This window comes from Tripterygium wilfordii, chromosome 20, assembly GCF_013401445.1.
Source record: "Tripterygium wilfordii isolate XIE 37 chromosome 20, ASM1340144v1, whole genome shotgun sequence".
Lineage (NCBI taxonomy): Eukaryota > Viridiplantae > Streptophyta > Magnoliopsida > Celastrales > Celastraceae > Tripterygium > Tripterygium wilfordii.
The window spans coordinates 1,978,260-2,000,882 of NC_052251.1; the positions used below are offsets into that span (position 1 = coordinate 1,978,260).

General features: G+C 36.0%; 2 protein-coding genes across 2 annotated transcripts; both read right to left on the bottom strand.

Annotated features, from left to right (window-relative positions):
* Window positions 1–356: 356 nt before the first annotated feature.
* LOC119987128 (SNARE-interacting protein KEULE) lies at window positions 357–15,776 on the bottom strand. The gene is made up of 21 exons (XM_038831919.1): window positions 15,310–15,776; window positions 12,430–12,488; window positions 11,309–11,390; window positions 9,193–9,271; window positions 8,980–9,030; window positions 8,807–8,903; window positions 8,639–8,671; window positions 7,705–7,830; window positions 7,443–7,631; window positions 7,258–7,341; window positions 7,073–7,171; window positions 6,889–6,965; window positions 3,847–3,943; window positions 3,073–3,198; window positions 2,894–2,989; window positions 2,613–2,732; window positions 2,444–2,521; window positions 1,301–1,491; window positions 952–1,042; window positions 770–859; window positions 357–685 (listed from the first exon to the last, which is right to left on the bottom strand). Exons 1-21 carry the CDS (start codon window positions 15,377–15,379, stop codon window positions 632–634), a joined length of 1,989 nt encoding a protein of 662 aa, XP_038687847.1. The 5' UTR covers window positions 15,380–15,776; the 3' UTR covers window positions 357–631.
* Window positions 15,777–18,165: 2,389 nt separating this feature from the next.
* Window positions 18,166–20,126, bottom strand: LOC119986756 (IRK-interacting protein-like). The gene is made up of 2 exons (XM_038831435.1): window positions 19,783–20,126; window positions 18,166–19,694 (listed from the first exon to the last, which is right to left on the bottom strand). Exons 1-2 carry the CDS (start codon window positions 19,849–19,851, stop codon window positions 18,357–18,359), a joined length of 1,407 nt encoding a protein of 468 aa, XP_038687363.1. The 5' UTR covers window positions 19,852–20,126; the 3' UTR covers window positions 18,166–18,356.
* Window positions 20,127–22,623: the final 2,497 nt, after the last annotated feature.

A 22,623-nucleotide genomic window follows, 5' to 3' on the forward strand; every position in this document is an offset into this window, starting at 1 on the left:
AATCATTGGCCTACTCCCCCCCCTATTGAAACAAGCCGTTCCCTTCTCGCTCGGTTTCTTAGAAAGCAAGAAATCCTTTTGACATAAGAGAACTCCCACCATCGCCAGAAAATTATATTTCGTCTTCTCCATTTGTTTATTTCTTAAGGACAGAAAACAAACCAGAGCAGCATGCTTCGGTAAGGCCTTCTTTGTCATAATATCTCCGGGAAGGTAAACACATTGATACAAATTAAAAACATTACCATTACCCCAGTGAGGCAGTTCCCAGCCTTCAACTTGAGGTATTAGGAGCCCTTATCCAATTACCTCTGTCCAAATGAGGCAGAAGCATGGCAGGACCCAGACTTCGAAAATAAAAAAATAAAAAAAAATTCCACTTATTTCTGTTCTATTCAAGTAATATTATACACAGCATGAATTGCTCAGTGGATCCAGTATTACAATGCAAACAGAAAAGCAACGGCCTGAATTAAGCAAAAATGCTCAGATGGACTCGGCCAGATGGTGACCACCAAGAAATATTAGTTGGCACATCTACACATTCAAAAAATGGATGTACTTTATCTATGAATACAAATAGGAGAGGAAGACTGAAAGAGTGAGAATTTCCCTGCCAATCCCAACACTTCTAGATCTCGAGATCATCCAATGAGAGTTCATTTGCTGTCAATAGCTTCAATTTCTGCATTTTAATCAAGAAAATAGTCAAGGCTTTTGGATGTTAGAAAGCAAGATTTGATGAAAAGTTGTGGAGAAGCCTTATTACCGTAATGAATTGCGGAGGATCATCCAGACTGGATGAGCCTAGAATTACTTCCCTATTAAGCTTAGACGTAAGCTTGTGACAAACCCTAAGCTGAAATGGAAAGAAAAAAGCGAGCAAGGTTAGTAAGATCCACAAACGGCCACGGAAGGCAAGCATCACAACCTACATATAAATTTTCATACCTCAGATCTAGTGGCTCCACCAACAATGAACACAAAAATACGTTTACCCATCTTCTTGAAATCACTAGATGCGTGTCTTAGTATCGAATCACTGTAGGGAAGCAGAAAAAAGACAACAAAAGTATAGATGCATCAGTCTGGAATTCTGACAATCCATGTGATAAGATAGCCACTTGATAGGAGTAAACTATGTTAACCATGCAGCAAGGGCACTGTATTAACTGAGGACTGGACAGAGTTAATGGTCATAAGACAAAGTGGATTACTTAAACCATTCAGAGTTAATGGTTATAACACAAAGTGGATTACTAAAACCGATGTGACCATGCAACGCAAGAGTGATAAATACCTTGAATAACCATCATCAGAGTTTCGAGGTCGAGCCCATGTTGGTGTCCGTCTTGATCTCATTGACTGAGCCACTGGTGCTTGATGTACTGATGCAGGTTGCGATGTTCCATGAAAAGTTGGACTGGGGTCATTCATGCATGGATAATCCTCCTTTGATAACTCTCTCTTGCTTAGTTTTTCAATGAGGTCCTGAAACATGAGAAATACTAGGTTTGAATATAATTGGCGTGTCGAGACTAATAAAGTAGCAAACAATTAGTTAAATTTCTATCAAATCACAACATGCATCAGAGTCACAAAACTTAATAGTCATGCCAAACCTCTGCGGCAAGTTTTATCGAAAATCCACAAAATTGGCAAGTTTTATCGAAAATCCACAAAATTGACTCGACACAATCTTCCTTTACCAGCTAACCATAGTTAAATCTTTTGTACCATGTTGTCAGCTACCTTTAACACGGTAACAATTAAATTAGAAGACTTCCATACTTTTGAAACGATTTGTCAAGTGGCAACTGTAACATTCCAGCTTTCCTTGCTGTTCCTACAATTATTACAACTAAATTTCACATACAGAGAACATATATGGGACCGGAGAGTTAAAAACTTAAAAGAAGCACCTTGTGGTAAATCTTTACAGAGGTGTGTGGATTTTTCATTCAATCATTTCTCATTTAATTATTCAAATGACTGGCCCAGATTTGCCACTAATTAAATAATATTATTCATAACCGGAAAAAATGTTAAAGAGTACCAATTGCAATAGAAGTTACAAAGCAGACAGCCATCCCTGCTAACTTAGCTGAACCAAGAGTCAAACTTTCCACCTTATCAATATATAATTGAAAAGCCAAAGAAAGGTTTTTGGAGATGGAAGCAAATCTACATTAACCAAAAGCTATTTAGATGGAAAGACAAGCGTTATTAGAATAGAGGCACATATATGGTGCATCTAAACTGTGTGTCAGAATAAAATGTAGCAACTTCGAGACAGATGCACACACATGCCAACACACAAGCACATACTAACAACAGCTTCAAATTTTTTCAACAGCAAATGTAATACAAACAGTTCCACTTAAGAGTCGAATCAACATAGCAGATTTCATTCCATTAGAAACGGCACTAACTTTAGAAGTACCTCTATAATAGGATAAAAACGTGATAATTGCCATGTTTCTTCTTCACCAGTACGTTCTTTCCTAGTTGCACGCTTTTTCTGGAGGTTAAATGGAGAGAGAGAGAGAGAGAGAGTTGTTAGAAATATGAATTCATGAATCAGAGCATCGTTTCAACACAAAAATGCTTACTTTATGAATATCAAACTTCAGAGAGAAAGCTCCAGTGGAACTTTTTTTGGTATCTGGTGCTGGTCCAAGCAACCTCATATTATTTACTGCATTCATGTCATCAGGTGGTAGTTTCGCTAACTGGAAGGAGTTCAAATAAAGTACGTTAAAAACTGGCATGCATACCCTTTTTTATTGAAATACCAAAGCTAGAATTGCAATATTAACCATATAATCTGTGATTAACAGCACTAAAGGACAAGATATTGCCAATAAGAAGGTGAAAAAAGATGGAGCCCAACCTTCATCAAGTTGAGACCCTTTTCACCCTCAAACTTCTCAGGGTAAATTGCTGCAAGTATCATCAATAGGCGCAACTTATTTTCACGGGTCACATCCTGCAAAGGGAAGGTACTCTTAACTATAAAAAAAAATACAGAGAATTTGTGATACACCCATCTAAAGTACTGAAGGGTCTTACTTCTTTTGAGGTAAAAAATTTAATAACGTCCTTCATTCCTGCATCTCCAAAAACCAGGTCCTGCTCAATTTGCCCGATTTCTCGAAGCCCCAAGTCCTTGATAATTGTATTGATCTTTCCAGCAATCTGCATCCACAAGATCTAATCTGTATCACAACATAATTGGACAATATCTAGAGCTCCATTTCAAGTTAATATGATAAACAAAAAGTGACCAAATGGTACATTGGATCATGTCTTAAGCACAACATATCAAGTGAGCAACTGGAGCAGCTAGCTTAGAGTAAAGCAGCATCTACATATGAAAAAGAGCATTTAGAGAGCATTGTATTTGTCAGAAGATCTAAATATACAACCAAGCATAAGGCCAATTACATAATAGTGAGCATAGGTAACGAAGTAGCTTAAATCTAAAGGAGGCAGGAAGATCAAGAATCGGATGTATCATTAACAGAGGTAAAGATGAGAAAACACATCCACAGCATAAGCAGAGGATCAATTGGGAAGGTGAACAAGGTCCATGAGGCAAGTTCCCACCCAAAAAATAAAATAAAATTGGAACATGTATGCCACAGTTCTTCAGCATGTTACAGAACTAGGTCAAACTAATTGAAACCGTGCTTGTTTTTTCCTTTTTCTCTTTTCTTTCCCCTCTAGGAGAGGGAGGGGAATGGATCAGGTCATCTTGCATAATAAAAAAAATATAAAAAAGGATGAATAATAGATCACGGCATTGTTTGAGATACAGGCTTCAATGATGAATAATAGACCAACCTCTACATGGAGGGATAGTTTATCAATTTGTTCACTGTACTGTGGTAATGCTTGAACCATCTTCTGCAGCTCTCGCGTAGAAAGTTGACCACCATCTCTATACAATGGGAGAGTTACGACATTAGAGGTAAAGAAATGAGCATGAGTATTAAATTCCAATTGTGTTAAAATCAAGTCCAGCATTGGATAGAAATAACAAGAGAATCTGATGGTAGAAGGTCTGTGCTATCAACAGAAACAAATACTAGAAATTGAAGTTCTCTGCGTCAATCATTAGGAAAAAAATACTACTGACGTACAACAGCTTTCGCTAACCTCGTATTTAAGAGTTCTTGTGAGGGATTTTAGACAATCAGGGTTAAATCACAGGTTTTGGATGATTCGGGCTTGAAACAACTTGCAATTAGGGCTTTAAAACAGTAGAAACAAATCTGAAATTGCAGAGAGATTAGAGAAGTAAAGAAAAGATAAAGAGCCTAAGCATCACACCTACGATTCCTCGGCACCAAACCAAAGGAAAATTGAATCACACTTCACACAATAGAAAGCACATCACATGCTAGCAAATTCTCTTAATAATCCTAATTCTACTAGTTTGCCCCCATGTACTACGTATAATAAGAAATCCATAACAGCCCGAAGGAAGCCGTGAAACAACTAAATGCATACACAAAAGTGATAAAAGGGTGTGAGGTTCCCACCAACCGAAGTCCTAGGATTTATTTTGAAAATTTGAAATATTAATGAAGTGCAAGTTTCACCACACCCTAAAGAGTGAGGAACAAGAGCTGTGCCCTTAAAATATTGCTAACATGGACACAAATTAATACTGACAACAAACTTGCACCCATTTTGCATTTTTCTTTGACTGTCAGTCAGCAGAATATTTCTGTAGCAATGTTCTCTCCACCAAAAATTAGTCATTCTTCATCCCAACAAATGAAAAATGTAAAGTAGAAAAGCTAATTAAATACAAGAAAAAGTAGTCCTATATCATAACTAATTATTTTTATTTTTATTTTATGTTTTTGACAACCAAGATCATAGGACATGAGGGCGGAAAATAAGCGGATGATTCCGGTATACAACCTGTGAATGAACTCGATCAGGGCTCATTTATGCTCAACAATAAGGTTGTTAAGATTAGTTACTTTGTCATTCAACCCAATAAATTAACTTGTTGAGTTAGGACATTTCACATCATTTATATATATTCTAACACTCCCCCTCACATGTGGGCTGGACGATTCGACGGTCCAACACGTGCACAACAAACGAGGCCCAACACTAGGGTTACTCTCAAACAAGGCCCTCACTTGGGACACAAAGTCACAAACAAACACACACAAAGGCCCATACTTGGGACAACAACTAATGGGAGTTTAAATTGCCGAAACTAAGGTTTGAACCTAAGACCTCCCGCTCCAATACCATGTTAAGATTAGTTAATTTTCCATTCAACCCAATAAGTTAACTTTTTGGGTTGAGACAATTCACATCATCTAATTATTCATGAGCAGAGCTTAAACAAATTTGAGCTCAACACTTTTACCATTCGTGTATAAGCTCATCTAGTTGTTCCTGAAGAGACTTGTACAATGTTTATCAACAAGCTTGAATACTCCATCATGGAGCTAGTACACGTCTTTATGAACAAGCACGATTATTATGCATTAAATTTAAATACACTAGACTACGTGTTCATGAACAGTATTGTGCCATGACAATGAACATGCTCATTTATACCCATGAAAACTAAGCTATATAATGAAATAATCTTTTAAGTTCTCTTTCTTCTGTTGGAGGGGGAAGCAAACTCATTTTAGAGTTCATAAACTTAATTTGGATGGGCTCAAAAAACAAAAAAAGTGAATGAGCGTGTACACAAGCTCAATCATAACCAATATCAGGGACAAACTTGTTAAAGAGCCTGTGAATGAGTTTGAGGTCCTTGTAAATAAACAAGAGCTTCAAACTTGAAAGGCATTTTAAGAGATTATTAAAGCTCGAAGAGAAGCTCCATCAATTTTTCCATTGGCAAGCCAGAACCTAACAGAGAACCCAATTTGGCTTGGCTCATTCAGAATATCTAAATTTGGAAATAATTATTATGTTAAACCACCCTTTCTTGCTTCTTTATATTTTATTCTTTGTGATATACAATTTCTCATGCATTGAAACTATTAAGGCTAAACGAGCGAATCTAGCTCCCAACTGTAAAATTTAATCCTCTTTCAAATTGGACAAAAAGGTGGAGAAAAAGGTTTAGAGTCTAGGGTAGAAAGTTTAGAGTAGAATTTAGTGTTTAAGTTCTAAAGTATATGGATTTCAAGTTTGTGGAAGAACTTGGTCTTTAGGGTTTGGAGTCTAGGGTCTAGTCTTTTTCATGTAAATACTAAAATTTAGGATGTAGGAATATGGTTTAGGGTCCAGGATGCAAAGGTTTAGGGTTTTACAAGTACAATGTAGTGTTTAGGGCCTAGAGTAAAGATTTAGGATCTAGGAATTAGGGATAAGGGCCCATAGTTCAGGGTTTTGATTGTAAACCTATGAGCTAGGGTAGAATTTAGGGTTTAGGCTCAAGCGCATAGGGTAAACAGTAAACCCTGAACCCTCGTCCCAAAACCCAAAATCTCTCACTAAAAACCCTAAATCCTACCTCAAACCTTTTTTTTGGTAGGTAAGTGGGAGTGGGGCATCGAACTTGGGTACTGCCCTAAATCCTACCTTAAACCCCAGACCTATGCCATAGACCATTAACCCTAAAATTTAAAAGCAAAAACCCAAACCATGAACTCTTGACTCTGATCAATGATTTAAACTTGGTATTGCTAAATCCTAAACACTAAATTTTACCTGTAATTAGGGTCGAAGGTTTTCCAAGTAAAATTTAGGATTTAGGGTTTAGGAAATAACTAATTTAAGTCATATAATCAGCTTTAAAAGATTTCCATCAATTAGAGCATATGATAATCATTCATTATTAAAAACTACAGCGTTGATATCTTCTAATGTTCCATGACAAGAAGCACAAATTCAAACCTTGGGCCATGCTGTATTTGGGCAGCTTTGTTCTTCGTAATGAAGGTGGTCATCTTCTCATGCAATCGTTCACTAGCCTGATGAGGTAGCCATGGATTAAATAGCAGACACTTTGTCCATAACATATATAACAAAATGTATGCATGTGTTTGACGACGTATTTAAGAGCGGACAGCAAACATACATATGCTATATGAGCATGTCGAAGCTCAAGCCAAATTGGATCATGTTCCTCCAAAAGAACTTCTTTTTTCTCAGGGGGTCCACCTGCTTTACCAGGAACCTAAAGACCACAATTCCTCTAACATATTTAGAACGGAAATAATTCAACAGTAGAGCACAAAAAAAACTTCCACTAGTTGTCCTTACCTCATGCACATATTTATTTCCTTCCATGTTCAGTAAATCACGACACATGGCATCATATGTCCACTCATGAATAATTGGAGCAATCTAGAAATGCAAAACAAGCAGGCCGATCACAAACATGAGAAACAACAAGTTGTGCGGTAAACATATCAAACATTTATAGCCAACATTTTTATTTCCCAGACCTGATCAACGGATCTGTCAAGGATGAGCAGATCACATGTTTCTGTCTGAGGGAAATCAGGAATTTTCTTATATTGCATCAAACAGTTCCAAACTCCAGCAGCAAGCTTAGTAGGAATCAGATCACGGAAAGTTGTCATCGTGGTAGGATCAAGAGACTTGGCAGCCCGGTAGCGAACAGAAGGAAATTCCTAAAAGTTAAAAGATAGAAATTCCTCAGATATTATAAAATATATTAAATTAATTGTCAAAAAAATGGTATACCCTTAATGAAGCAAAAACTGTAGCAATGCGTGTAGCCATCACATTCAAGCATGCAGCGCCTTTCCGAGGATTCTCCTCATCCCCAAAAAGCTCTTCTAAAGCCCTATCATTATCAGTAACAAAACCCTGTATGGAGGAAATCAAAGTTGACAGAAACAATGAAAACAATGATACATCAAAAATAAAAGCAGTAGATGATAGGGGAAACATTAAAATATAGGAAAATGGAATGAAAACATCAGAACAATTAGGATGCCAGGGTAAGAGGTAGGGGTGAGCAAAATTGAACAGGAACCAAAAAACCGAACTGAACCTATTTAATATGGTTCAGTCTTTATATATTTTTGGTTTGGTATGGTTTTTAAATAAAAAAAAATTCCGTATACAGTTTGGTTTCTTTTTTATGTATAAATTTAAATAAATAATACGTATATATATAGCTTTAATAATTATAATATGAGCTAGCAATTTTTCATAGAATAATACATAGGCTCATAACTATTTTAGAGCCTAGCTAGGCTCATAACTATTTTAGAGCCTAGCCCATCACCAAGTCACTAACTCACCAACACTAAGCATTAAAGTTGTAGGCCCACAACAAAAAGGTAAGAAAATTTGGAAATACTGCGCATGATATGGCACAAATTGAAAACGGAACCAAAATGTTTCGGTTTGGTGTGGCTCGGTTCTTTACATTGATTTCATTTCGGCTCGGTACTCTTAGATTAGGACCAAAAAGAATGTGGTTCATTCGCTTCTGCACTGAATACATAATGCTCACCCTACTTTTGCGTACGAATTTCCCAAGTATAAATTACTTGTGTAAAAAAATTAATTATAACATGATTAATCACAGATCTCAAAATAAATTTTATGAACTCCGATCATAAGTAATATGTATGCAACAAAGAACTAGCTAAGCAGAATCAAATACCTGGCTGTCTATAGCAAAATACTCTAAATTCATCTGCAGAGCCAAAGAAGAAAAAAATTATTACCAATTAAAAAAATTCTCGCAAATCATGGAGATAGAAAACAACTTGTAGAAAAAAGCAATTTTGTTCTAAACAAGATAAAAGAAAGAAGAAGAAAAATCTGTAACCTCTCTCAATGCACCTATCCGAGGTAAAACACTTGCATCCTTCCTGATATGAGCAACCAACTCCCTTGAAATCGGTGAACTAAAGAAAACAAATGCCCTTCACACAACCAATGATTAAATAAATCAGAACCACTAGGAGGTAACAACTAAAGTTTAAAGAATCTATCACGTACTTCTTATATAAATGTGACTTTCCAGCCATGTCCGACATGAACATGATAACACTGCAAAAAAAAACTCATTATTAAAATAAAACAAGCAATGTATAAAACTAACATTAAAATGAAAACACTGCGAAAGAAAACAAAAGATAGTTCTCTCTCTCTCTTATATTCTGTACTTAGAAGCACTAGTAAAATAAGAGTCAAAATAAGGAAATATAGTACTTCTCTTTCGATGGTTGAATGAAGTATATAGCATCCATAGAGGGCAATGGCTGCCTTCGTCTGTATATATCTTCTACCACTGCAGAATAATAAATAAATAAATAAAGATACAGAACCAAAAAGTCAAATTTAAAACTAAAATATGCTATACCAAAGCTTTTCCATTGTCACATCAACAAAACCAAAACCCAGACTGCTAAATAAGTAATAACCCAAACAAAATAAAATAAAATAAAAATACAGAACCAAAAAGTCAAATTTAAAACTAAATATGCTATACCAAAGCTTTTCCATTGTCACATCAACAAAACCAAAACCCAGACTGCTAATAAGTAATAACCCAAACAAATTTCCCATCAGGAAGTTTATGTATAGGAACAAGAATTGGAATGAAATTTTTTGAGTTTTTTCTAAAACACCACACACAATAGACGATTCTTTCTCCATTTTGGTATTCAAAAGGCATACAGAACAAAATTTTCACCTATAAAGAACATTTGGTTTTTGAAGTCCCAAACACCAAAATCTTTTATTTGATATAGGTTATACCTAAATTTGGCTGGAGGCAACTCTGTTTCTTAATGTTTTCCCTAATTTTTAAAAATCACTCTCTAACTTTAAACTTTAAAAATGGATATGATCCCTGCATCGCACTTGATGGATACATGGCGACCATGGTGATATTGATAGTGATGATACCACAGAACTGGTGACGCTAAAAATAGATACAAGTTCACGTAGTTGACAACTACAAAAATTGTTCTTTACAGTAATAAAGATTTGTCTTCATCTAGAGTCCTAGACTAGGACTTACTTTGCTGACTGAAATAAATATTTGCTTAAATGTACACCTACACCCTCAATGATGCTCACCTATAACTGCCTCATTACCACTAAAGCAGAGTTAGACAAGACCGCCGAGCAATATACCTCGGTATTTTATGACATTCTCAAATACAGGACAATTGTCTTACAAGCAGAACCCAGGGTACAACTATCATTATACAGAAATAGACCAACAGCACCAACTTTCCATGGCAAGGCAACAAAAAGGCACAATTGCTTTATAACAAGACGCCACAAGGACCAAATGGACAACTCAAAATCAAAGCCATTTGAACACCACTTTGGGAATCCAATACTCACACAAGTAAACTGTCAAAGAATTTCATACACCAACTAAATCTGTGGCCATTTAAAATCTGTTTCTGTGAATGATGATATATAATGGCGACCATCAAACTCACCACCAATCTCATGCCTGCAAACTCTATTCTGCTAATAAGGCACATCATGGGTAAACTCCAAAACGGAAAATTCTCAAATACTCAAACCTACTTATCTAAAATTTAATGAACAGTTATATGGTACTGGAAACACAAAGTTGTTCTTAAAACAGCCTATTTTCAAGGAAACCAAATGCCATTGCAACAACATGCTCTAGAAAATAAGCAAGAAAGCGACAAAAAAGTTTAATCACAGGGAAAAAATGTATAAATTATGTTCCCAAAAGCACCAGGAAAATTACAACAAAGCCTCCAAACAAGCCCTCAGGGTAAGTTTTGCATGTGTTTTATAGACTTAATTTTAGTATTGTGGAAACAAGAAAACATAAAAACATGTTTGGTTATAAGTACTAATCAATTACCTCCTAAAACATGTTTGGTTATAAGTACTAATAAATTTTCCCCTAAAAACTTTTTTGTTGCTTTCAGAAAACCAAAAATTTAAAGGTTAAACAACTACCGTGCACAAGGGTCTCAGGGACAGACAGGATGTACGCAGCCTTACCCACACATAATATGTCGGAAGGCTGTTACCAAGAATTGAACATGTGGCATCTAAATTGCACCCTTGAACGTCTACCACAAGGCCACATGTTCAGAAACCCAAAATACAAAGAAAAAGAAACACTTTTTGTATATTTTGTATATTTTTCTTTGTAGGAAACACAGAAAAAAACCTCAATTATTCTTAGACAACAAAAACAAATATCTATTTTTCTTTCGCTCAAAACTATTTGTAAATATCACCCTCGAAAACTATTCCTGAAAACTGATTTTAGAAAGGAAAAAAAAATACCCTAAGTTCCATAAAATGTAAATTTAATTCTTACATGAAACTCCTTCCTGCGTGATGTCAGCCATCTTGCACGAGTAAGACATTATCTTAACAGTGAGTTTGTCCATGATGAGTACCTATGCGTAAGAAATTCAAAGACCCGCAAAATTAGAGACAATATCAAAATAACTAAAGTAACCAAGCGAAGCATTAACAGATATTATACCTAAATGGAAAATTACAAATAACATAATTAAAAGTATATACTAGCTTTATTATGCACTACACAGGGAGCAAACTGAGACTTCTATATATAAACAAGCCAGTTACAAATTCATTTACAACAATATTTAAGTGAATAAGTCTTATTTTGTGTTCTTCCAAAAGGAATATATGAGTAGTCAATTAGGTATAAGTTATAACAAATGTTCAAAATTTCCAAATCAGTAAGAAATTCATAAGTCAAGAATTTTTTAAGCATCATAACCTAAAAATGATAAGGTTCCAACTTTTTCCTCTTAGTGCATAGAATATGTTTCATGGTCTAAAATTAACTTCTCTTAGTCAGAACTTATGGGGACCATTCAATAGCGGTAGTACTATATTTATTTAAGTTAAATTTATTGTTTCTCACACTTTCTTTTAACTTTTCCTAATTTTCAAAAAGATAAAAGTATTTTGGACAGTGTACTTTGAAATTTTGATTTTTAGAAGTTGTCCAATTAATTACTTGTTTAATTGTTAATCTTTGCTAGTCATTATGCTAGGTCAATCCTTTCAACCTTGTTCATTTCTGATGTGCAAATCAATACATACAGGATTAAAATCACAGGAAAAACTTTGAAGGATGGGAATAAATAAGATATCAAGAGATACAAACAAAACCTAGTGCATTATGAATGAATAAGTAAGTAAACTTCATCAGAATAATAAGCTTGAGATTGTAAGGTGCAATCATTACGCCAAGGAATTTCAGGCATAATTTCCAGAAATTTACTTCTTTTTTCTGGCAAAAATTACTATGCATCCAGGACAAACTGAATATGATTCTTATTTATTCAAAACCCTATCTTTCTTGTTTCCAATTCCAAGTTTATATAAATAATTTTAATCATAAATTCAAGAAAAATAGCAAATTTAAAAAGCAATTGAGCTTCAACAACTGCCACTAAATACCTTCCAGGTTGACTTTGAGTCTCCGGTTTTGGCAGATCGAAGCATTTCGTGCAATAATCCTGAAGTTCCATCCATATTACATAGAAAAATAAATCAGACCAATTAGACAGAAACTGATAAAGAACATGGCTGGCCATGCCTAGCTTTTTATTACATAAAACAAAGAAAGAGTAATAATTAACCAATATAAGATAACATCATAATTTTACATGCCCCTAAGATATAAATGAGTAATAAATGGATAAGAAAACACCTCCACCATTATTTCTTCTTCTTTTTTTCTTGTGGGGAACTGGGAAAACAAGGAAAAAGGAAAGATGTATTGCTAGATAACCAAAAACCATCTGAACTTCACCAGGCAGTGATAGAGGACACAACTGAACTAAGTACATTCTTACATCTAGTTAATTTAATTTCTTGAATTTTTGATATCTTTGACCACGATCCAGGTCTGCAACTCTGCATCATTACAATCATCATATCTTCTCATGTTATTTGGTCCAGAAAGCAATTTTTAGATGTCCCAAAATGTTTGCTCATACAAAAAGGTTAAAGCATGAAAGCCGGTGAATGGACACAGGTTTTTTTTGGCCGCAAATTTTTTTAAACGGGTGCTTGACATAACACCAGAGAATGATAATGATTCAATTTCAAGGTAAAAATTCCAGCATGAATTTCTGGGTTTTTATTCCCCGAAGTTCATAATTTTACACTGCTCTAAAAAGCAATAAATGATGATTTTAAACAATGTCCATTTTTCAGCTAGGACAAGGAAAAAACTGATTATCATCTTATACAACACCAAACCTATGCCAAACCATTAAAAAAAAATAGAGGGAGAGAGATAGGCAAGCAGCTACTCTCTAAAAGGAGAGAACAACAATGGAAGAGAACAGCAACTAACTGGAAAACAAAAAAATGGAAGAGAACAGCAGAATTACTCTATATTTTACAGCAAGTATATAACACACATATCAGAAAGTGGAGACCACTAAAGCAACCACACCTCACATGTTAAACAATGAATTTGTGTTGGAACACCAAAACTACTCAAGTAACCGGAAAAAAAATGGCAGAGAAGTTAACAGCTGCAGAAACATCTTCATGTTCAGTCCAAACCCCATCCACACATTCAGATCCTAGTATACCAATGAGGATAGTCTAGTACGCTACAACAAACCGTCATAAACATCATCAATGCATAAGATTTCTTATAACCATAAGACCAAAATCATTATCCTGGCGTTCTACCAATACAAGCAATCACCACCTATGGTTCTCCAAGAATACACCCAACAGTTCTCGTCTGCAAAGAGCAACAATTTGTCAAAGTGTTTGAGACTTTGAACTTTGCAGACAGACCAACAGTAAAATCAATCACTACAGATCAATTCTTCATGTTTCTATCCTCTTCCTTTTCCAACATGTAATAGTTCAACATATAGAACCCCATTCAGTAGTCAGAATGTTCTGGATATGAGAGAAAGAGAACCGCACAATATCCCTATTCCCTAGGCAATATAGACCACATCTCCAACAACTCCATAAAATATCAGACAAAATGAACTATAGACTACACTTTTAAGTGACTCCCAAAACAACCAAAGATTACCAAGGACAGGCCACATTTCTAGATTCAACAAAAACTTCATGTAATACTGAAGATGGGAACTCCACTGATTTAGGATCAAATTAATCAACTATGTAAGGGAAGTTCCCATTTCACAGGCTGCATGACAAAGGTAGATGTATTTAATCACTTCCCCAAAACAAATATAAAAGAAATGAATAGATTCGCTGTTAAGCGTATGCCAAAACAAAAATATCTTCAAGGTAAAAACAGGTCTAAAGCCAAGACTTGATGGAATTAGTCTAGTCTTTTCAGCAACTGCCTATACATCTTCACCAATGGCATAACTCATAACTTCATGACAAAACTAACGAATAACGATTGGTTAAGTCCACAACGTGAGCATATGTCAACATGTAGATAATTTTATGGCAGCAGTCTGCATCTTTCGAATGGTACATCGGTAGTTTGTAGCTATATATGGTTGTTACTCACTAATGGCAAACAATTGGCTAATACAGTTATACCAAGATACTCAAAGCATATATTTATCATCTTGTGATCAATCTACTTATTCATGGCTTCTCTAACCCAAACAGGAAAATCACAGTCACTGGTCAAATCACCTAAAAAGATAAATGGGAAAGAGAGAAAATTCGGTGGTACAATAAACATTAATTCAACAACTGCATTTTCATGTTTTCCTTAATTCCCAACAAAGCTCATCGGTAGGGTACCATAATATTCACAGAGAGCCACCAGCTTCGTCAAATTCTCAAAATCATTATATCACTCGTACTAGTTGAAGTTGACACTATTAGAACCTAATTTACAAAAATTCGTAAGGCATTCCAAGTAAATAGCCATCAATGAGGAAAAAAAAAGAGTGTATAAATTTATCATGATTGACCACCCCATGCAATGATGGCCTTAATAGAACACTCGAACAACCAGCTCTACTTCAGCAAAAGAAAAGCCACATTGAAAGCGCCCTGAATGGACTGATAAAAATTAGTAATCAGTTTCTTGCACATTGAGATGACCTCAGTTTTCTTCAAATACTATCCGGCATTACACAATTTCCTGATCTTCAGGACAAACAATCACTTCATCTCTAGTCTCCAAAACTAACGCACAACTTCACACAAGTACATTTGAAAGCTTTAGTTATAAAGTTCCGACTGACTGAAATAAAATATAATACGAGTCGCGGGTTTGAAAATTGAAACGCGAAACAAAAACACAACAGAAAATCGTAATTAATTTCCAGCGAAAAAAAAAAGACGGATAGAGAGAAAGAATCGACTCACTTTCACGGCTGATTTGCCTGAAATTCTTGTAGTCGCCACCGTACGACGACGAGTCAGAATCAGAGGACATGGTGAATCTTGGCGAATAATCCCTCTACAAGATATCAGATCGACGGATCCAAATACGAGTATACGAGACCGATCACAGAAGAGAACCGCCTGAAGAGGAAAGTAAAGGAAGAAAAAGAGAAGATCAAAAAGACGAACCGGTGCCGGAGAGAGAGAGGCAATTCTTTCCTCTATTGGAACTTTGGAAGGGGCAATCAAATTACTTGATTATGAAGATGATGAATTGGTTTATAGAAATAATAATAATAAGAAGAAGAATTTGTGTTTTCTACGTGTTGACTATGATTGGCCGGAAAAAATCAAATTTCGAGTGAAAAAAAAAAGAAGAAAAAAGAAATTTAAGCGAGGACCGGAGTCTTGGGAGATTGGGCCTCTCTTGGTCATCGTCGACCGCGTCTGCCCTGGTATGGTATAGTTACTATTATGCACTTTCGTTCGTTCGTTCCTTTCCTTGAATACTTTTTGTTATTTTTTAAATTGGAATTATATTTCTGTTCCGATTTGATTCGGCAGAGGATCGCAGCACAAATGTCACTTGGTTTATTATGGTCACATTTTGAAAAACAGCAATATTTTTTATAAAAAAAAAACTGAAAATCCCAACAAAACTGGCCCTAAGTTGGTATGACTGAATTTGAATTATGATAACGAAAAGTTCAAATTAGTGGTGTCTAGATATAAGCCAAGGTTGGTGCAATTTTTAATTTGTTTGGATGAACAATGATGGCAAGTAGGGGTGGCACATAATCGGTTTCGGATCGGATAACATCAAGTGTTTACGAAATATTTACATGTTCAGACCTTAAATCGGATTGGATTTCGGACATATTTAATTGATCAAACCAAACCACGATTGGTTTATATTTAGACAAGTAAATCAAACAATAACGTAATCTAGGTTAGGGTTCGAATAAGTAAACCAAACAAAATTTATATGCTTGGACTCATACTCGATTTTAAATCATACAAAAATTTTGTGTCTGGATCGAATTTCGAACATATAACTTATTTTCAAACTTGAATTAATATGAGTTGAATAAATTCGATCATCTGGATTAGATAGAGTTTTGCCACCCATGAGGCATGCTGTCTCGGAGGATGGGCGATATGTGTAGACAAATAAATCTCTCCATGTTAACCCTTTTTTTTTTTGTTTTCACGGACTTCGTTATTATTATTTTTTTAAAAAAAAGCTCTAAAATTTCACTTCTTCGTTGACAATTATTAATGCCTTTTATAGTCATAAAGGCTCTTTTTATGGAGATACAAAGCATCTCTATGCTATGTGGGCCAGAAACCCATTTCTATTGGGTACTGCATGTTTGGACCTCTTTTTATGGAGAAGATGAATGCAGATCCCACTAGGCTTCAATTTGGATAACATAAGCATGAGCATTGGGCAGAAATACAAGCACAGATCATACCAAACTCAACGCCAAAACTTACATTTCAGAGCTGTTGATAAAGGTCGACATGGCAAAGATTCAGAGAAGCCGGGACCGCATTTGAGAGTGTGAATTGACCACACAGGCAAGGATTTGCCAAGAGTTGGAAGGTGACTATTTGGAATATTCAACTAAAATAGGAATAACTGGTATTGTCTTCAACGGGACACATTGGTGAATGAGCATGGCAAAAAACAGAAGAACGAAATTTCTCATTCACTAAACTATTTGTGGCACGAATTTTCTCAACTGCTGACTCCTTTGTCAGTTTCCTTGTCCATTTGAACTTCGAAAACTACAAATCATGGATTGTGTTGAGTTTTGTTGCCTACTAACATTTTAAAAAAAAAATTATTAGGCTAACAATATGTTTTTTTTATTACTAAATTGACACAATGTGCTATTAGAAATAGTGCAAATATGCCTTAAATACTATATGCATTATTGCTTGTAGTGCAAATTACGTTCAAGGTTTATTTGCGTTAGTAGCACAATTCAATTCAATTGCAAATATAGGTTTGTGCTTCTGATAGTAGCACAATTCAATTCAATTACAAATATCCCGCAACATACAGATAGGTTTGCGCTACTGGTAGTAGCACAATTCAATTTAATTGCAAATATCTGCACTACTGGTAGTAGCACAATTCAATTCAATTGCAAATATTGCTTGTTATTCACAGTAGCACAAATTAGTATGTATCTTATGATTTGAGTTATTACTCTTTTTTTTGAAACAAGGATTTGGGGAGGGGATAGGATTTGATCCCACGACATAATGGTGGGTGATCATTTATATGTAATGTGATTGTCGTTAAACCAACGACTCACTTACGATTTGAGTTATTACTAGTAGCGCATTATGTCAAATTGTAATTAAAAAACCATGTTATTTATGTAATCAATTTTTAAGAAAACGTCAGTAAAAACAAAAACTCAAACTCGATTGTATTATGTATCAAAATATGGTTGGTAGAAGAACTAAACCATTGATATGCGAACATCAAATTATTTGGAGTTCAGGCTTCAAATTATTTAGAACTTTCTCCACCTGAAACCAAACAACTAAAACCAAACAAAACAAAATAAAAAGGAAAAGAAAAGAAAAGAAAGGGAGACATTGCAGCTCTGTTTTTGGAGCATGGACAAAAAAAACAATACAGGGTTATTTATCACCATAGATGTAGAAAATCCACATATGAGTCACAGTGAAAGCCATCTCACGTGTGCCTTCTGTTTCGCCCTTCTTTGCGTTTTCTGGAGCAAATATGGGACAACTTTCGGCCCACAAAAGCCCAATCTCCAAGGATACCAATGACAGAAAAAGATAAAGATGAAGAACAATACAAAACAAACAAGATAATTCCAATTATTTATCTTCCATGAAAACCCATCAATCCCAACATTCCTTAGCTTTTCCATCACAATACTTAATGAACACCATAGCGCATAATAGTCAAAGCACAAAGTGTTAAAAATACAGGCTTTATCCAAATCTTATAGCTTTTTTTAAAAGAATTAAACCCTATTTAATTAAGGTGATGGGGTCAAACCCTGATCATTACTGTTGCTAATATCATTATCGTTTATGTTGTTACGGTACCTGCAAAGCACCTTGCACTTGACCACATTGCCATAGACATAGAACCCAGGTGCAACCATGATTCGAACCGCAGTCGGAACCAACTTCCTTGCTCGGTCTCCACCCATGTCCTCCATGTAACCCGAATCAAAGCTGATACCTTTATCCACCCTAAAGATTGGCAAGCTTGGGTGCACTGAGTTAGCCAAAAGGTGCACCAACCACACACTTTTTGAGGCACCAAAGAAGGCCTGCAACAATGGCTCTGGCCACGCCCTGTTCCACTCCAACATTGCCACTATCTCACTCATTTTCCTGTCACAAAACCTGCTAAATTCCTCACCGAAATGTCTTGTTCCCTTGCTCAACACCTCCTCCCATGTCAACCGTTTCAACCCATTGAACGAATTGTAATTCGCTTCACATCGGTCCATTGGGTTCAGAATTTGATTTGTTGAGTTCTTTTGGTACCCGATTGACTCGAACTCTTCAAAGAAACATTTGTTCAACAGAGCCTCTAGATAGAACAGAACACTCCTGGGATTCTTGGAGATAGAAATCTTGATTCCATAAGGTTGTAGAAGAACAGATAGTTTTTCATAAACTTTGGTTCCTACATGCCTCGCTTGCAAGGTTAGCGACCGACTTAACAAGCGAACACAGGACCTAGCGTCGGAGACAGAGACCAGAAACTGTTCTATTGCTTTATCACCAATCACACGGCGTTGATAAATATCCTTAACCATCCGAACCTGATGCGGTGAAGTTCCAGTACATTCATCGAGTCCGGACTTCAAACTGTAGCAATAGACTTCAAGTTTGTTCAATTTCTTCTCTAATTCAGTCACGGAGTATTTTAATCTGGAAGCTTCGAGAACCGCCTCGTCTCTCTTTCTTGTTGCTTGAATCAGCTTATGTGAAAGCTCTGCCACCGCAATCTTCCATTGCTCTTCCCTTGAATCAGTCGATTTGGGGCTTTTTCTTGTCAGAGACGAGAATATGGACTTGAAAATTGTGTTGGGACTAACGATTGGGAATGAGTGTTTGTTTATGCCGTTGTTATCCAACGGAACCACTGAAATCTTCTCTCGTGAGTGTGGCCGGCATTTGTTGCAGGAGACCGACCCATCTTCTTCTTCGTGTCTTTTCTTGGATTTTCCTTCCTTTTCATGAAACGGTGTTGGAATATTGTGCCCTAGACTCGGAGATTTTTCGATACAACAAGTACTTGGTCTGGATTGCGATTTCGTTTCACTAAGCTCGTCTTCCTCTCCTTCACATTCCTGAATCTACAGCCCAAAAGAGAACAGAAAAATAAAAAATGAAGAACCCATATATTTTTTTCCTCGGGAAACAAACAAGGTGGGTGGTACTTACCGGGGTGAAGAGAGAGGATGAGAGATGGAGTGAAGAAGGAGATCTGGAGGAGGACGAAGGAGACTTCATGCTTGTTTCAGAGCTTCATTCTTGGCTTGCCCTTGTGAGCAAATTTTGGTTGTGTTGAGGGTTTTACCACATAGAAGGATAGCTGCCTATATGCGTGTGTGTTTTGTAGTGTAATCTATTTTCGTTGTCTTTCATTGTCTAGGCTGCTGCTTCATCGTCGTCTTGTAATCATGGCCGTGAACCAGAGGATAGATGTGGGACTGGTCAAGTTTTTGACAGAGGGGTTAGTACTGCATGGTATTTTAGTTAGGAAAAGCTTTTAATGTTCACACCGGCAGCTCAACTCAAGTTCACTACACCTGAGGGTTTCTAAATTATTAAACTAATTATGGTTGATGCTACAATTCGTTTAGCTAAACTTCGTCATAATTCACTCCTACCTGCGTTATTGAGTATTTTGATGTTCATAATATTAGAATATGATAAATTTTGAAAAAAAAAAGCATAAATCTTAAACCATTTTGGTAACCCAGAGCAACCCAGTACAAGTTTGTTCTTTGAACATTTGAAATGAACTTAAACTCAAGCTTGTTCTTTGGACAAGCGATATGAATTTTTCACCTGACGACAAGATAAGTTGGGCCAAAACCGAGCACATGGCCACAAAAATATTACTTCCAGTGGGAATCAAACTTAAGACCTCTTGAATCCATACAGTTTGATTTAGAGAGATTCACCAACTAGACAATCACCCAGTTGATTTCCTAAATCCTAATATTAAATTTTAAAAAGACCATGACTTAACATGATTTTGAGAGAGAATTGTAACCAACTCTAGCTAAAAGAATTATAGCTCCTCCCAACTCCTAATTACGGTCCACTTTTATTTATTACGGAATGGGACAATCTCCAATTTCATGTGGGAAGTGGCAGAGCAGACTTGTTTATCAAGGACCCCCAATTGTTTCGAGTGCCAGCCTATTGTTGCTGGTTGGAGGCAAGATGTCCTCCACAAATCTGCTTTGAAATCATAAAATGTGGTACCAAACACTAGCAAAGTATATTAAATTGAATGGTTGATCTTTCATATTCACTAACATGACCTGTCCCATTCAAACCCTTCGATTAAGTAATTACAGATTTCAGTTGGTCATCCATTTAAATCTTTTAGTGTCTACCAGAATCCTTATGCATTAATTGCAGTCCATCTCCAGTAAATGCTTTGCAGAAATGTAGATGGTAAATCTCCAGCTCGTCTTCTCTGTCCAGTCACAGTGAGTCAGATGTGAACCCGGCAGGGGATTTGTTTCCATAGACCATTTAAGATATATGGGACTGCTAATAATCTATTTAATGTATTGGTGTGTGCGATAGCTTATTAATAGTTTCTGGCTCGATTCATGATTCGGTGAAGTAGGCTATACTTTTGATCAGATGTCATGGGTCCTTGTAATATTTTAATTTGGATAGTCCATCCATAAGTACATTCCAGGGGCTCGTAAGGGGATCCAAATCGAAAAAGTAAGTGAACCCGATATCGTAGACTCGTAGTTGAGTATACCGTGTAAGAAAATCTAACTCAAACAACTTCTAGAGGTTTTGTCCGCTTTGAATTTTAAGGCCTATATGATTTTATCTTTAAAATGGCACTCTATAATTAAGAGGTGTCGGATTTTAACTTATAGAACACTTTTATTTCACTCAATTCATTTCATCTTAACAATAATAGTTATCTTAGTTAAATTCTAAGTGTGTATATATATATATATGATTAAAAGTCTGAAAATCATCCCTATCAAAATCACAGTATAAAACACAAGTGGAAATGTTTCTCAATTCTTCTCTAAGCCTGTGAAAGCAGCCGAAATAGGAGAATCAAATTTATGACGATATATGCATCTTGATTGTGTTTATGGAGAGGTTGTTAACATTTATGACCAATATCTACTCATCTCAAATCCTCACCAACCCATATTCAATTCCCATAGCCTGCATGTAATTGCGGTGGATGTAATGTAATGGTAATGGCGACAGAGACTTGCAGAGAGGGCGTGAAGCTAAATAAATGAGACAAATGGGGTGAATGGTGCGAGTGTCTTTTCTAAGTTGTGGTCCTTTTCCCCACTTTTGTGCCAGCAAAGCTTCGCATATATAGTCGATGACTGACCCGTGCGTTGACGTGTCTTTCACAGATGTTTTGTAAAGCCCTTCACGTGTGACGTGTATCATGTGACCCAACTCGTTGACGGACTGGGCTGGAATTAAGGCAACGGTCACTTTTTAGGAAAACTTTAGTCACACCCCACTTTTTACTAAAGACACCCCTTCAATTGAGTTTTATAAGGGATGGTCAACTCAAATTGGGGTGTCGGTGTCTTTAGTAAAAAGTGGGGTGTGACTAAAGTTTTCCCACTTTTTTTTTCTTCTATCTTTTGAATCACTAATTCTAATTCTACTCATGATTTCGAAAGATATCATCTAATACCCGTTCGTGATTTGGGAAGATTTCATTTAATACCCGTTAAATTTGTCGCAATCAAAACCCAACGGTTAATTTTTTGATTTTTCACATCATCCATTTTGTTTCTCTCCCACACTAGCTCTCATAATTTTTCGCTCTCTTAAAGAAATTCTGACGAATGGTAATTGATAGAATGGGGAGTGGGATGTTCCAGGTGTTCTTCGTTCTTCAGTTTTCATGGTTGCTTCACCTAATTCCTCTTCTCTGAATTGAGTTTCGAATGTCAGAAGACAAAAATCTACGATGGTGGGCTGGTCTTTTGTTTATTATTGGGCTCATTTGTCTTGTTTTAAGCTATTTGGGCCCATATC

Bases quoted from the DNA above. Each gene is read 5' to 3' on its own strand.
- LOC119987128 (XM_038831919.1), bottom strand. From the start codon at position 15,379: ATGTCCTCTGATTCTGACTCGTCGTCGTACGGTGGCGACTACAAGAAT. The intron at 7,632-7,704 runs GTATACCATTTT...TTTAACTTTTAG, and splicing joins CAGTTTTTGCTTCATTAAGG to GAATTTCCTTCTGTTCGCTA. The intron at 3,199-3,846 runs GTTGGTCTATTA...TTGTGGATGCAG, and splicing joins AACTATCCCTCCATGTAGAG to ATTGCTGGAAAGATCAATAC.
- LOC119986756 (XM_038831435.1), bottom strand. From the start codon at position 19,851: ATGAAGTCTCCTTCGTCCTCCTCCAGATCTCCTTCTTCACTCCATCTC. The intron at 19,695-19,782 runs GTAAGTACCACC...TTTGGGCTGTAG, and splicing joins CATCCTCTCTCTTCACCCCG to ATTCAGGAATGTGAAGGAGA.